The sequence below is a fragment of the Stegostoma tigrinum genome, chromosome 17 (assembly GCF_030684315.1).
Source record: "Stegostoma tigrinum isolate sSteTig4 chromosome 17, sSteTig4.hap1, whole genome shotgun sequence".
In the NCBI taxonomy this organism is placed as follows: Eukaryota; Metazoa; Chordata; class Chondrichthyes; order Orectolobiformes; family Stegostomatidae; genus Stegostoma; species Stegostoma tigrinum.
This window is the reverse complement of record NC_081370.1, coordinates 52,385,200-52,399,886: the sequence shown is the minus strand read 5'-3', so window position 1 is coordinate 52,399,886 and position 14,687 is coordinate 52,385,200. Positions and strand designations below refer to the sequence as shown.

At 40.9% G+C, this 14,687-nt stretch overlaps 1 protein-coding gene across 2 annotated transcripts in view; it reads left to right on the top strand.

Annotated features, from left to right (window-relative positions):
• Positions 1–14,687, top strand: part of ext2 (exostosin glycosyltransferase 2) — a 185,665-nt gene that overhangs the window by 7,633 nt on the left and 163,345 nt on the right. Inside the window, exons 2-4 of one of the 2 annotated variants that reach the window (XM_048545191.2) lie at positions 3,253–3,371; positions 7,261–7,820; positions 13,601–13,690. In XM_048545191.2, the coding sequence (XP_048401148.1) occupies positions 7,285–7,820; positions 13,601–13,690 (626 nt within the window). In that variant the 5' untranslated portion in view covers positions 3,253–3,371; positions 7,261–7,284. The remainder of the gene's footprint in view (positions 1–3,252; positions 3,372–7,260; positions 7,821–13,600; positions 13,691–14,687) is intronic. The other variant, XM_048545190.2, reaches the window with a different exon arrangement.

Here is a 14,687-nt window from a genome sequence, read left to right as displayed (position 1 = left end):
GTACCCTTGAAAACTGATTTCATCTCTCTGGCTGTATTCTTGGCTTGAAGAAGATTATTTGCAGCCTTGGTATCCTATTTGACTTTGTGATTTGTCTGTGATTGCACTTCATCCATCACAAAGACCATATACTTCAAATGTCATAACATGTCCTGTCTCAACCTTGCCCTTGGCTCAGCGATTTCTACAAAACCATCATCCAGATCTTTGTTTCTCCTTCTGGGAAATAGGAATACCAATGATAAAAACTTGCATTTATTTAGCACGTCTCATGTTGCAGGTCATCCCCATTTCACATCCAATTAAATATTGCTGAATTGTGATCATAATTAGCTATTTGTATAGGCATGTGGTAATCATTTTGCGCATAATAATGTCCCACAGCTAAGAATTAAATCAATGGCTATATAACTGTCAAATACCATTATTTTCACTTCTGCAATTTCAGTTTTTTTTCTGTTTTGCTTTTGCTTATCTGTTGCCAAAACCCTTTTGTACAATTTTTGAATATTTTAGTCCACTCCTAGCAAGGCTCCCCCAATGCACCCTCCTTAAACCCTAAATGTTGCCCAAAACTCTGCTGCTGTCCTTGGCTGTGTTCACCAATTAGTCTTGCGCTCTCCTAAATTGGCTATCTGTTGAGGATAACCTTGATTTTAAAATTGTCGTCCTTAATTTCAGACTGTCCCATAGCTTTGCCCTAGTCTATCTCTTCTATGTTCTCGAGCCCCATAACCAACAAGAAAACTGCATTGTTCCAATTTCAGGGTCTTGATCATCTCTAATATTAATTGTTCAACTAGGGGTAGCAGTGCCTTCAGCTTTCGAAGCCTTCAAACGCTGCATTTCACCTGTAACTCTCACTGGCTTCTTGCCACACTTTGCTCTTTTAAACCTATCTCCGTGACCACATTTCTTTCACCTGCTGTGTTATTTTACATGCCCTGATGTCATATTTTATGGTATTTTTGTGCAGCACCTTGGGATGTTTTACAAAGATCTAAGTGAAGTTACTGATGTAATCTGTTTCTAATGATGTTGGGTGAAAGAGGAAGGCATGTATTTATTTGATCCTGTCACAGCCTCAGGGTTGTCTGAATGACGATGATGTGCCAGACAATCCTGGAGAGTTCCCCCTCTTGGTCTTTGAATAGCATAATCCCCTAAATACAGGGCCTTACTTTAACATTGCAAACAGATGATGACTCCTGACGATGACAGTGCGGTAATTTCTTCAGCAGTGTGCTGAAACGTCATTTTTAGTTTCACAAGTAATGGATGAACCCACTCACTACCTTTTTGATGTGAGCAGTACTGGTTTAGAGTATAAGATGCATGACAATGGACAATGAGTCTTTGAAAAGCAAAATTGTAGGTAGCAAGAGATAGTGGCAGTACGAAAGGAAATAAAATTAAGTAAAACACTTAACCAATATGGCGTCAGAGATAATGGGAACTGCAGATGCTGGAGATTCCAAGATAATAAAATGTGAGGCTGGATGAACACAGCAGGCCAAGCAGCATCTCAGGAGCACAAAAGCTGACGTTTCGGGCCTAGACCCTTCATCAGAGAGGGGGATGGGGGGAGGGAACTGGAATAAATAGGGAGAGAGGGGGAGGCGGACCGAAGATGGAGAGTAAAGAAGATAGGTGGAGAGGGTGTAGGTGGGGAGGTAGGGAGGGGATAGGTCAGTCCAGGGAAGACGGACAGGTCAAGGAGGTGGGATGAGGTTAGTAGGTAGCTGGGGGTGCAGCTTGGGGTGGGAGGAAGGGATGGGTGAGAGGAAGAACCGGTTAGGGAGGCAGAGACAGGTTGGACTGGTTTTGGGATGCAGTGGGTCGGGGGGAAGAGCTGGGCTGGTTGTGTGGTGCAGTGGGGGGAGGGGATGAACTGGGCTGGTTTAGGGATGCAGTGGGGGAAGGGGAGATTTTGAAACTGGTGAAGTCCACATTGATACCATATGGCTGCAGGGTTCCCAGGCGGAATATGAGTTGCTGTTCCTGCAACCTTCGGGTGGCATCATTGTGGCAGTGCAGGAGGCCCATGATGGACATGTCATCAAGAGAATGGGAGGGGGAGTGGAAATGGTTTGCGACTGGGAGGTGCAGTTGTTTGTTGCGAACTGAGCGGAGGTGTTCTGCAAAGCGGTCCCCAAGCCTCCGCTTGGTTTCCCCAATGTAGAGAAAGCCGCACCGGGTACAGTGGATGCAGTATACCACATTGGCAGATGTGCAGGTGAACCTCTGCTTAATGTGGAATGTCATCTTGGGGCCTGGGATGGGGGTGAGGGAGGAGGTGTGGGGACAAGTGTAGCATTTCCTGCGGTTGCAGGGGAAGGTGCCGGGTGTGGTGGGGTTGGAGGGCAGTGTGGAGCGAACAAGGGAGTCACGGAGAGAGTGGTCTCTCCGGAAAGCAGACAGGGGTGGGGATGGAAAAATGTCTTGGGTGGTGGGGTCGGATTGTAAATGGCGGAAGTGTCGGAGGATAATGCGTTGTATCCCGAGGTTGGTAGGGTGGTGTGTGAGAACGAGGGGGATCCTCTTGGGGCGGTTGTGGCGGGGGCGGGGTGTGAGGGATGTGTCGCGGGAAATGCGGGAGACGCAGTCAAGGGCGTTCTCAATCACCGTGGGGGGGAAGTTGCGGTCCTTAAAGAACTTGGACATCTGGGATGTGCGGGAGTGGAATGTCTTATCGTGGGAGCAGATGCGGCGGAGGCGGAGGAATTGGGAATAGGGGATGGAATTTTTGCAGGAGGGTGGGTGGGAGGAGGTGTATTCTAGGTAGCTGTGGGAGTCGGTGGGCTTGAAATGGACATCAGTTACAAGCTGGTTGCCTGAGATGGAGACTGAGAGGTCCAGGAAGGTGAGGGATGTGCTGGAGATGGCCCAGGTGAACTGAAGGTTGGGGTGGAAGGTGTTGGTGAAGTGGATGAACTGTTCGAGCTCCTCTGGGGAGCAAGAGGCGGCGCCGATACAGTCATCAATGTACCGGAGGAAGAGGTGGGGTTTGGGGCCTGTGTGGGTGCGGAAGATGGACTGTTCCACGTAACCTACAAAGAGGCAGGCATAGCTGGGGCCAATATGGCAATGTTTTTCAAACTCAAATTAATTCTCTGCTTTAATATCTTGCTAGAATTGTAGATGAAGATTCACTAACTTTCCCATTCATATAATAACTCACCAGTGCTAACATGTTGTAAAGTCAAGCAATTGCCTGCCTTGTGTGACTTACCTTTGTCTCTCTATTTCCAGTGCTTCCCTGTTTATTTTTTCTGCAGCCTTTTGCAGTTCTCTTCACCCTTTCTTAGCTCCTGATTGACTCAAAGGGTCTAATTTGTTTAAGAGTCAGTTTCTACAGTTTACCTGTTTAGGTAAGTGAAATGTTCACAAAAAGTGCATTCTTATCAAAGGAATGTGTATTCATGTCACTCTTACTATAATTTCTGAAAGAAGGATAAATGATGCTATCATTGTAGAAAGCATTTTTATTGGAATTCAGTTCAGGAAACAATCCCCTGAGAAATCCGTACAAGTAGAAATCAGCTGTCTGGTCTTGGAGGCCTCTGAAATTTCTTGATGCAGCATGCAGAGTCTGGGAACCCCAGTTTGAAATTTGACTTTGGTAAGGCTCTTGCTGTACTGTTTTGCTTTCCCTGTAGCTGCTTGGTCTCAGATAAAGCAGAGAGGACTACTCTATCATTAGAAAGAGATTGGTGGTGAATTAAACCTGAAAATTCCCACATCCTGGGAAAGGACAAGTTTGAGAAGGCAGCCCTTCATGGTTTTCTTAGCAGACATGGGAATCAAACCCACACTGTTGCCATTATTCAACATCGCCATCTGGCTGTCCAGTCAATTGAGCTGATCACTCCCCTTGCCTGGTCTAAGACTGCTATTGTAATTAGATTATTTTCTACTGACAGTGGAATATTAACTCTTTTTTGTTTAGTTCTTGAATAAGATGGAAAAGTTCAAGTGGAATGCTTTCAGCCTCTGTCCCTTTGTTTAATTATCCATCATTTGGTGTGAGAAAGCTTCAATTTAAGGCTACTTTAAGACCCACCAATTTAGAATCTCTACTGGCACCCAGAGTCGGTCTCCCGTCTCAGGCGGAATCAAAGATATTACAGCCCAGAAGGAGCCCTGTGATAGCGCAGTCTACTCCAATTCCAGTACCTGCCCATTTTATATTCTTTCTCAATTGTTTATCTATTTCCCTTACAAATTATGGTACCCTGTCTTAGTAACTACTCATGATTGAACATCTCATGATCAAGTACCCCTTTAAGAGAAAAATAAATCCCTCTTAAAGTTTGTTATTCTTCATGTCCCCTTGTTACAACTCAGTAGAAGTATTCTTTCACCATTTTGCATCCTTTCATTACTGTGGAAACCTCAGTTAAATGCTCTGTTTAACTTTCTGAGCTTCCATGGGGTTAAAAAAGTTTTTTACAGCATTTCTTCGTAACGTGTTTTAGAAGCTTGCCTTAACCCATTCCTTGAAATTTGGTGCTTTGGATCCTTGGCAGAAGTGAAGTGATTGAAGAATGTAAAGCAAAAATATTAAAATTTGTCAACTCCTAGACTTTGGATTAGCATCGAGTTAGTTTAAAGCATTAACCTCAATAAGCGTATAAACCTGTCTCCTTAAGCCACATTACTTTGGGCATGATTGGGGACCGCGACAGGTGATGTTATGTGACATAACAAAATTACCTCAATTTATATAATGTCTTTAATATCATAGTTCTTCTTGTGAACCTTTTTGAGATATTTACCAAACAAAATTTGATGTCAACTTTGAAAAGGACACTAGGACGTTTGATCAGAAGCTTGGTCAAGGAGCCAAGTTTTAAAGAACATTTATTAAGAAATACAGATAATGAGGTAGAGAGAATAAGAATGGGAATCAATTCTAAATTTGCTATTAATAGAGATGGAGTTATTTTATTCTGAAAATTGCATGTTCCTCTTCATTCTTTGATTTACACTTCGTGGAATATTCATTTCATTTAAACTCTATGAAACAATCCATCAGCTTAAGAAGTCAACAACTCTCGAAAACTGATCTACATAAATTAGAATTTTATATTTTACAGAATATTCAATTCAGTAGGTTTTCTGCTGTTTATACATTGCTTATTCCGTCAACATTCTGTTCCTTTCTCCCAAAAATAAAACTGTTGTTTGCTTAGTCACTCATTGCGTTGAGTCCTGTTCCCTTAACATTCTCTTAGGAAAGATGTTTTTCCTGAATTACTTATTGGATTTATTATTGTCTATTTTAAATCAGTTGGCCTCTCAATTTTAGTGAATTTATATGTGTTATTTCACCAGTTTTATAAAATTCTGCAATCCTAATTAATTTATTGCTGGTGCAACAGATTTTTTTTGTAATAAAGGAACTTGCTCATTACCTGTGGTTTTACTAAAAGAGCAGAATGTATTAAATCATTTGTCTTGTAGAATCCCAGTTTTGTTCTCAGATTTGGCAATTAAAATTACATGAAGGTTTGTTCAACTGATTTAACACTTCATAGAATCCCTGCAGTGTGGAAACAGGCCATTTGGCCCAACAAATCCACACCGACCCTCCAAAGACCATCCCGCCTAGACTCAACTTCCCCCACCCTATCGCTGTAACTTGGATGCAGATCTATCCCCTTATTTATTAGAAGTGTTCTTTTGAAGTAGATTACTTGAAGCATCAGCCATGAAACTTTCCAAGCTTAGGACTCAAATTTCAGCCTAAAATTTGTTAAATGAGAGTATTACACTTTAAACCAGAAGGGTAATAAAAATAAATTATGTTCACATTTAAGTAATACATTGGACAAAGAGATCTATAATTTCATCATTCATATTTATCTCAACTCCTTGAACCTTATTTCTCTCACTAAGCTTTTGGTCATTTGGGTTTAATGTGTCCTAATGTGCCTTGATGTCAACTTTTGTTTCATGATTCTGTGAAATACCTTCAGATGATTTACAATATTAAAGGTACTGCAAGTGGAAGTTGTTGTTTAGGATCCCTCACATGACCTCAAGTTTGAGTTAGGGAGGATGAAAATTAGAGTCTCCATTTCTTACAGTTTCTATTAATTCAAAAGGACCACCAGATGACAAGAACTTTTGCAGTGAGGTGATAGCAGCAAGAAAAGTCAATGAAGTAGTTTTTGAGGAGGTTCACGAGAGGAAGAAAGCAAGATAGACAACTTTATTCAGAATCTGGGGCTGAAATAACTGAACATTATGCAGTTGAAATTGAAATAGAGAGTAGGGTCGATGCAAAAGAAATGAAAATCTGAAGAGAAGCACTGCAAGTAGAAACATGGAATGTAGGGCATTCTAGGGGTGGGAAGAATGAGACCATGGAGGGATTTCTTTGTCAGTAGTTAGTAGCCGAAGAAATTTAAGGCAGACGTAAAGATTGGCTACTTGGATGAAATAGAATAACGATGCTCCTGTGGAGATTCCTCAGCATGAATTACTATCTTGTTATTTTTACGTGCGCAATGCTGAAAAAAATTAATCACATTATATGATTCCAGCCATCTTTTGCAAATCATTTTTGCTCAGATTATTTTAATATAATTACTTTGTGTGCTTTTCAGGATATTTTGATTTGTGAAATGCTGCAACACATGTTCAATGTGCAACGTGCAGAAACTTAACAATGTTAAGTACAGTTGCTCCTCATTTACTGTATCATTAATTTTGAACACCTCTATAAAATCTCCCCTTAACCTCTAACCTAAGGAAAACAGTGCTTGCTTTTATCCCGTATTCCTGCACAGATATGGGAATAATTCAAGTATCTATCTGGAGAAGGAACCAACCTCAGAGTTCAGTAGACATAATCTATAATTCAAAAGTATTCATTGCTGACCACTTCAATGGTTAATCAACATTAATGATTTTAATGTTCCTTGACCTAGACCCTCCTTTTAAATTTAAATACTGCGATATTGAAAACAGATGCTTTTAAACGATCTGATTCTGAACTTGCAGTGATGTGATAATTGGCAGACCCGGGCGTGATTGAAACAAACAAAATTACGGTTGCCCTAAGTTATGTTCTGCAACCTTTCCACTTTCATATGTTGGATTTTTTGCTTTAGTTTTGATTGCGAGAGTTATGCAGAAAGGTAAGTATTTAATGTTGCCTTTGACAATTTAATGATGATTGAACAATGACTTTGTTAACTTAAGCCTTATTAGTGATATGTTTATAATCACTTGCACTTTTCTTCTTCCCAGAACCCATAGGAAGGAAGTACCATTATGTATGCATCAACCAAGTACAGCAGTCGGGGCCCTACCCTTATTCCCAGAATGAAAACTAAACACCGAATTTACTACATTGCCCTGTTTTCAGTTGTGCTTCTTGGACTTGTAGCCACAGGAATGTTTCAGTTCTGGCCACATACAATTGAAGCTACAAATGAGTGGACATTTGAAAAACGCAGTATCCATGATGTTCCAGAAGTCAAGCTAGCTGAAGACAGTCCAATTCCTGAACGAGGTGACTTGAGCTGTAGAATGCACACTTGCTTTGATGTATACCGTTGTGGATATAACCCCAAGAATAGAATAAAAGTCTACATCTATCCACTGAAAAAGTATGTTGATGCATATGGCACTGTGCTCAGTAACACTATCTCCAAAGAGTATAATGAATTGTTGACTGCCATTTCAGAAAGTGACTTCTACACAGATGATGTAAACAGGGCATGTTTGTTCATTCCTTCTATTGATGTGCTTAATCAGAATAACCTTAGGATAAAAGAAACTGCACAGGCATTGGCCCAGCTATCCAGGTACGTTGAAAAGAGTTACATTTTGATTACGTATTTTCTCTGATTTGGAAAATAATAATGGTCCGTTAACAATTTTATGTCAGCCTGGTCTTTTTGATTGTTCTCAGCTGTTACATTTATATATATGTATATGCGTCAGCTTTCAAGATTCTTCCAGTTGCAGTCTTAAGTTGTGCCCATTTCCCATGTGGCAGACATCATTTGTAATTAGTGTAAACCCAAACCAAAAGGCATGGAATTGGAATTAAAATATGAAATGGTGACCAAGGGAAGTGTTAGAAGTAGTGCTGTAGGCTCCAGGAAGAAAGGCTGCTTTTTTGATTTTGATCTCATTGTCACATGGACCAAAATACATTGAAAATATCTAGAATTCTACAGTTCTGGGTATGAGTTTGCTCGCTGAGCTGGAAGGTTCATTTTCAGACGTTTCGTCACCATTCTAGGTAACATCATCAGTGAGCCTCCGACGAAGCGCTGGTGTTATGTCCCGCTTTCTATTTATCTGGTTAGGTTTCCTTGGGTTGGTGATGTCATTTCCTGCGTTGGCGATGTCATTTCCTGTTCTTTTTCTCAGGGGGTGGTAGATTGGCTCCAAATCAATGTGTTTGTTGATGGAGTTCCGGTTGGAATGCCATGCTTCTAGGAACTCTCGTGCGTGTCTCTGTTTGGCTCGTCCTAGGATGGATGTGTTGTCCCAATCAAAGTGGTGCCCTTCCACATCTGTATGTAAGGATAACGAGTGATAGTGGGTCATGTCGTTTTGTGGCTAGTTGATGTTCATGTATCCTGGTGGCTAGCTTTCTGCCAGTTTGTCCAATGTAGTGTTTGTCACAGTTATTGCAAGGTATTTTGTAGATGACGTTTGTTTTTTTACAGACAACAAATAAAATGAACGTCATCTACAAAATACCTTGCAAGAACTGTGACAAACACTACATTGGACAAACTGGCAGAAAGCTAGCCACCAGGATACATGAACATCAACTAGCCACAAAACGACATGACCCACTATCACGCGTATCCTTACATACAGAAGAGGAAGGACACCACTTTGATTGGGACAACACATCCATCCTAGGACGAACCAAACAGAGACATGCACGAGAATTCCTAGAAGCATGGCATTCCAACCGGAATTCCATCAACAAACACATTGACTTGGAGCCAATCTACCATCCCCTGAGAAAAAGAACAGGAAATGACATCACCAACCCAAGGAAACCTAACCAGATAAATAGAAAGCGGGACATAACACCAGCGCTTCGTCGGAGGCTCACTGATGATGTTACCTAGAATGGTGACGAAACGTCTGAAAACTAACCTTCCAGCTCAGCGAGCAAACTCACACCCAGAACCTCAACCTGAGCTACAAATCTTCTCAAAATTCTACAGTTTTATAATTCTGGCAAAATTGAATTTGAGCGGGATAGTTAGTTGTGACATGCTGAGGTTACTGAGAGCAGGTGTGGTGAGGATCAGATTAAGAAGTGCAAAAGAAAGACTTTAATTCGATTATTTTTCATATTTAGATAGAAGATATAGACCCACAACCAGAATAATGGGCTACAAAAAAGACTTTGGACCTTAAACCATATTTGCCTTTTGGACAAAAAAACTTTTGCCTTTAACCTGGCCACAGTTTATGAAGAGTGTAATAGATAAGACTTCAGTTGGACAGGGAAAGCATTCTGCTGTAGGGTAGACTTGGGTGTTAAACCCGAAAGAACTGCTGTAAATCAGGAACAAAAACAAAGTTGCTGGAAAAGCCCAGCACGTCTGTTTGCATCGATTCGGGTGTTATACTTAAAGAAGATATAGGAGCATGTGTAGGATTTTTGACCTTCAAGCTTGCTTTGCTGTTCACTAAGATCATGACTGATCTAATTGTGTTTAATTCTGATATTCACACCTGCCCCCGGAAGTCTTGACTTGCTTATAGATTCTGTTGAACTCGGCCATGAATATGTTAAATGACCCAGTCTCCATTACTCTCCACGGAAGAGGAAACCGAGGTCCCAAAAGGTTTTGTCTTAGGTCAAGAATGAATAGGTAGAATACTGTGATCAGTGGGATGTGACAAATGGTGTTTCTCAAGGTACTGGTGCCATAGCTTTTCACCACGTATATTAATCATTTAGATGAAGAATTGGAGTTCTATATCCACATTTGCAAATGATCAATAAGTTAGGAGAACATAGTGAATTGTATAGATTAGTGCAAGATTTTTTTAAAATTCAGTTGTGGGAAATATGTGTTGCTGGCTGGCTAGCATTTATTACCTATCTCTAGCTATTGCTATGAAGGAGGTGGTGAGCTGCTCTCTTGATTGACTGTAGTTCATGATTTCCCATGCATAAAGCTTATGCCTTGTAGATAATACACAGACTTGGGAGGTCAGGAGGTGAATTATTTACCACAATATTCCTAGCCTCTGACTTGCTCTTGTAGACAATTTGTACATGGTAAGTCCAGTTGAGTTTCTGCTCAATGGTAACCCCCAGGATGTTAATATTGGGAGATTCGACAATGATAACATGATTGAATGTTAAGGGGCATTGCTAACATTGCCTTGTATTAGCGATAGTTCATTTGTGTAGTGTGAGTGTTACTTGCTACTTATCAACCTAAGCTTCGATATTGTGCAGATTGTCTCTTTAATGGTGATAGTTATCGCCTGGCATTTGGGTGGCACGAATGTTACTTGCTACTTGTCTGCCCAATCTGTCAGGGCCCATAATTTATCCTATCCAGTGTCTCCAACAACTTCTTGATATCACGTAGAGTGAATCAAATTGGGTGAAGAGTGGTGTTTGAGAGATTGGGGACCACTGGAGAAGGCAGAGATGGATCATCTACTTCGGACTTCTGGCTGAAGAGTGCTTCAGCCTCATCTTTTGCACTGATATGTTGAGTGCTTCCATCATTGATGAAGGGGATATTTGTGGAGCATCCTCATACCGTGTGCTGCTTAATTGACCACCGCCATTTACAACTGGATGTGGCAGGGTTTCAGAGCTTAGGTTTGTTCTGTTGGTTGTGGGATCGCTTCACTCTCTCTTGCTGCATATGCTGTTTGTCATGCCAGTAGCCCTGTTGGTAACTACACCAGGTTGACATCTTGTTTTCAGGTATATCTGGTGCTGCTTCTGGCATACACTCCTGAACTTCCATTGAAATAGAACTGATCTCTTTGATGGTAATGGTTGATGGGGGGTATGTCGAGGTATGAGGTTGCAGATTTTGCTGGAGTATGGTTGTGCTCCTGTTGATGGCCCAGAGTCCCTCATGGATGCCCAGTCTTGAGTTGCTCGATCTGTTCGAAGTCCATTCCATTTAGCGCAATGATAGTGCCACAGTGCAACGTAAAGATGGGATTTAGTCTCCATGGGGTCTTTAAAGTGGCCATCCTTACCAATACTGTCCTGGACAGATGCATCTGCAGCTGGCAGATTGGTAAAGATGGGATCAGTTGTGTCTTACCCCGTTGTTGGTTCCCCCACCACCTCCCGCAGATTTATTCTAGCAACTACGTCCTTTAGAACCCGCCGAGCTTGATCAGTAGTGTTGCTGCTGAGCCACTCTTGGTGGTGGATATTGAAATCCCCTACCCAGAATATGTTTTGTGCCCTTTCCATACTTGGTACTTCCTCCAAATGTTGCTCAATGTGAAGGAGTACTGATTCATCACTGGGAGAGGATGGTACACCGTAATCAGCAGGTGGTTTCTTTGCCCATTTGAAACCCAGAGTCATGAGACTTCATAAGGTCTGGAGTTCTTATTGGAGGTTTCCAGGACAACTCCCTCCTTACTGTAAGCGAGGCAGGACAACACCTAGAGATAGTGATCGTGATGCCTGTGACATTGTCTGTAAGGTATGATTCCAAGAACATGATTGTGTGTCAGGCTGCTGCTGAGACAGCTCTCTCCCAATGTTGAAACCGGTCAGATGTTAGTCAAGAGGACTTTGTACGGTGGACAGAGCTGTTTCTGCTGTGGGCCTAGGTCAATGCCAGGTGATTTCTCCAGTGGTCTGTCCAGTTCCCTTTGTTGAGCCTTCACAGCAATTAATACAACTGAGTAGTTGCTAGGCAATTTCTGATGGCAGTTGAGGGACAAACATGTAGCTGTGGCTCTGAAGTTGCAAGTAGACCAGACTAGGTGAGGATGGAGGATTTCTTTTCCCATAACATTTAAAAAGCATCTGGATGAGTATATGAATAAGAAAGATTTAGAGGGATATGGGCCAAATTCTGACAAACGGGACTAGATTAATTTAAGATATCTGGTTGACGTGGACAAATTGAACCAAAGGCTGTTTCCATGCAGTACATCTCTATGACTCTGTGTTTCTGAGCACACTAGTGAGCCAGATGGATTTTTCTGGCAATCAACAATGATTTCATGGTCATCAGTAAATTCTTAATTCCAGGTTTTGTTTTTATGGAATTCAAATTCCACCAAGTGTCATGGTCCTCAGAATATTAGCTGAGTTTCTTGATTAATAGCCTCGCAATGATACCACTAGACCAAAGCCACCCCTTGGTGGATAGAGTCTAATTGAATGAGCAAATGTGGCAGATGGACTTCTGGTGCAAATGGTCATGTTTTCTCAGAAAGTATGCAGTGACAGAAATTTAAGTCAGAAGTATTTTTTCAGGCCCATTTGAAAAAGCAACATGGGACAGAAGGCATTTATCCGGGTTGTCTATTAGCCTCCATTCAGCAGTGGAAATGTAGGGGATGGCATTAAACGGGAATTTAGAGAAGCATGTAACAAAGATACTGCTGTATAGTCGGGTGACTTTAATCTACGTATAGACTTGGTAAACCACATTAAATATAATACCATGGGAGGATGAATTCTAGAGGTGTGTACAAGTTTTTTTAGATCAGTTATGTTGAGGAACTATATTTTGTTTTCATAACAAGAAGGCATTAATTGTAATTTTGTGTGGAGTACATGACAGAATTCTTTATCGGGATGAAAAGTGAAATATTCCAATCTGAAACAAATGAAGCAATGAAAGTACAAAACATCGTACAGGGTTGAGAGATTTTGGAGTTCTCTTTCAGAAAACATATAGGTTTTGAATGTTTTTAACGCAGAGGTAGATTCTTGATAAGCAAGAGAATAAAAAGTTGTTAGGGATAGATAGAATTGCAAATTTGAGGTTACAATCAGATCAGTGATGATCTTAGTAAATTGTGGAACAAGCTCAAGGGGCTAATTAATTACCCCTGCTCCTAATTCGTGTTTGTAGGTATGCACATATTAAAGACTTGGCAGTGGTTAGGCAATGGCTAATATCTAAGAAATAAATGTAAGCATGGTTAACAAAAGAAATTAAGCGTTATTTTAGATCCCAAGAGAAGTAACATAAAAGTTGCTAGAAAAGGTTGCAAGGCTTAGGAGCAGTTTAGATTTCACTAAAGGAGAACCGAAAGATTAACAGGGGAAAATAGAACAAATCTGCAAGGAACCTAAGAGTGGACTGTAAGAGCTTCTACAAGTATGTAAACAGAAAAAAGAATAGTGTAAATAAATGTAGAGACATCACAGTCTGACACAACATTTGAAAATGGAGGACATGGAAATGGCACTGCAATTAAACAATTACTTTTATTCCGTCTTCGCATAAGAAGACACAAATAACAGTCTAAAAATAACTTGGAAGAGTACATTTGTACAATTAGTGTGTGTTTTCTCTGTTTAACGTGACCATCTTAAAACATTGCACTGTTTGTATTCTGAAAACATGTATATCTTTACCATTTTTAGATGGAATAGAGGGACAAACCATTTGCTGTTTAATATGCTTCCAGGAGGCCCTCCTGATTATAATACTGCACTCGATGTTCCACGTGACAGGTGAGTTTTAAGTCCAGAAGGTGCTTCCACTGCTGCTTGAATCTTCCTGTTAGTGTTGGTGCTAAGCATGTCAGGTCAACTTTTTGCTTCAGTTGCAACTGCATTTTGTACTTAAGGTAATGGGCAAAACTTTTATTCTAGAATAGTTGTCTTGTGAATATGGTTTGCAGGGAGGCTGGTGACATGCTCATCTAAATGAGGCAAATCCATAAGTTAGTCTAATTGCCTTCAGCTGATTTAGAAAATATTGTTACTCGACAAACCATTCACTAAATACATGCTGGGCTACAGGATTAAAATCTGAAATTTACGAGCATGAAAGTGAATTCAGAATTGCTTGGTGCTGGACATAATTCAAGAAGTTTCTGTTTCTATTAATGAGAGTCGATTTCAAAATGAACAGATAAATTATGAAAAAGTGACCCATGGGGAAACGTGATCGTAAAATCATTGAGAGAGAGAGTGACATAGTTGGTTCCGAGAATTAGGGTCCTGACTAATAAAGGAAACAGTGATGACATGATATGCGAGCTAGGTATGATAAATTGGGAATGTTAATTAAAGGGATGACAATGAATAGGCAATGGCAAACATTTAAAGAACAAATGGAGGAATCATGTAACCGTTTTAGTTATAGTTTTGGTTTCCTTATCCGAGGACAGATGCTCTGACTATGGAAGAAGTGTAAGAAAATTTTACCATTCTGATTCCTGAGATAGCAAGACTGATGTTTAAGAGATACTGGATCTGTTAAGACTATATAGGGTTGCACAGTGGGTCAGTAGACTGCTGCCTAACAGCTCCAGGGTCGCGAGTTCAATTCCAGTCCTGGGCGATTGCCTGTATGGTGTTGCACATTCTCTCCATGTCTGCTTGGGTTTGCTCTGGGTGTTCTGGTTTCCTTCCACAGACCAAAGATGTGCAAGTTAGGTTGATTAGCTGTGTTAAATTGCCCATTGTGCCCAGGTGTCTACAGGCTAGCTTGGTTAGCCATGGG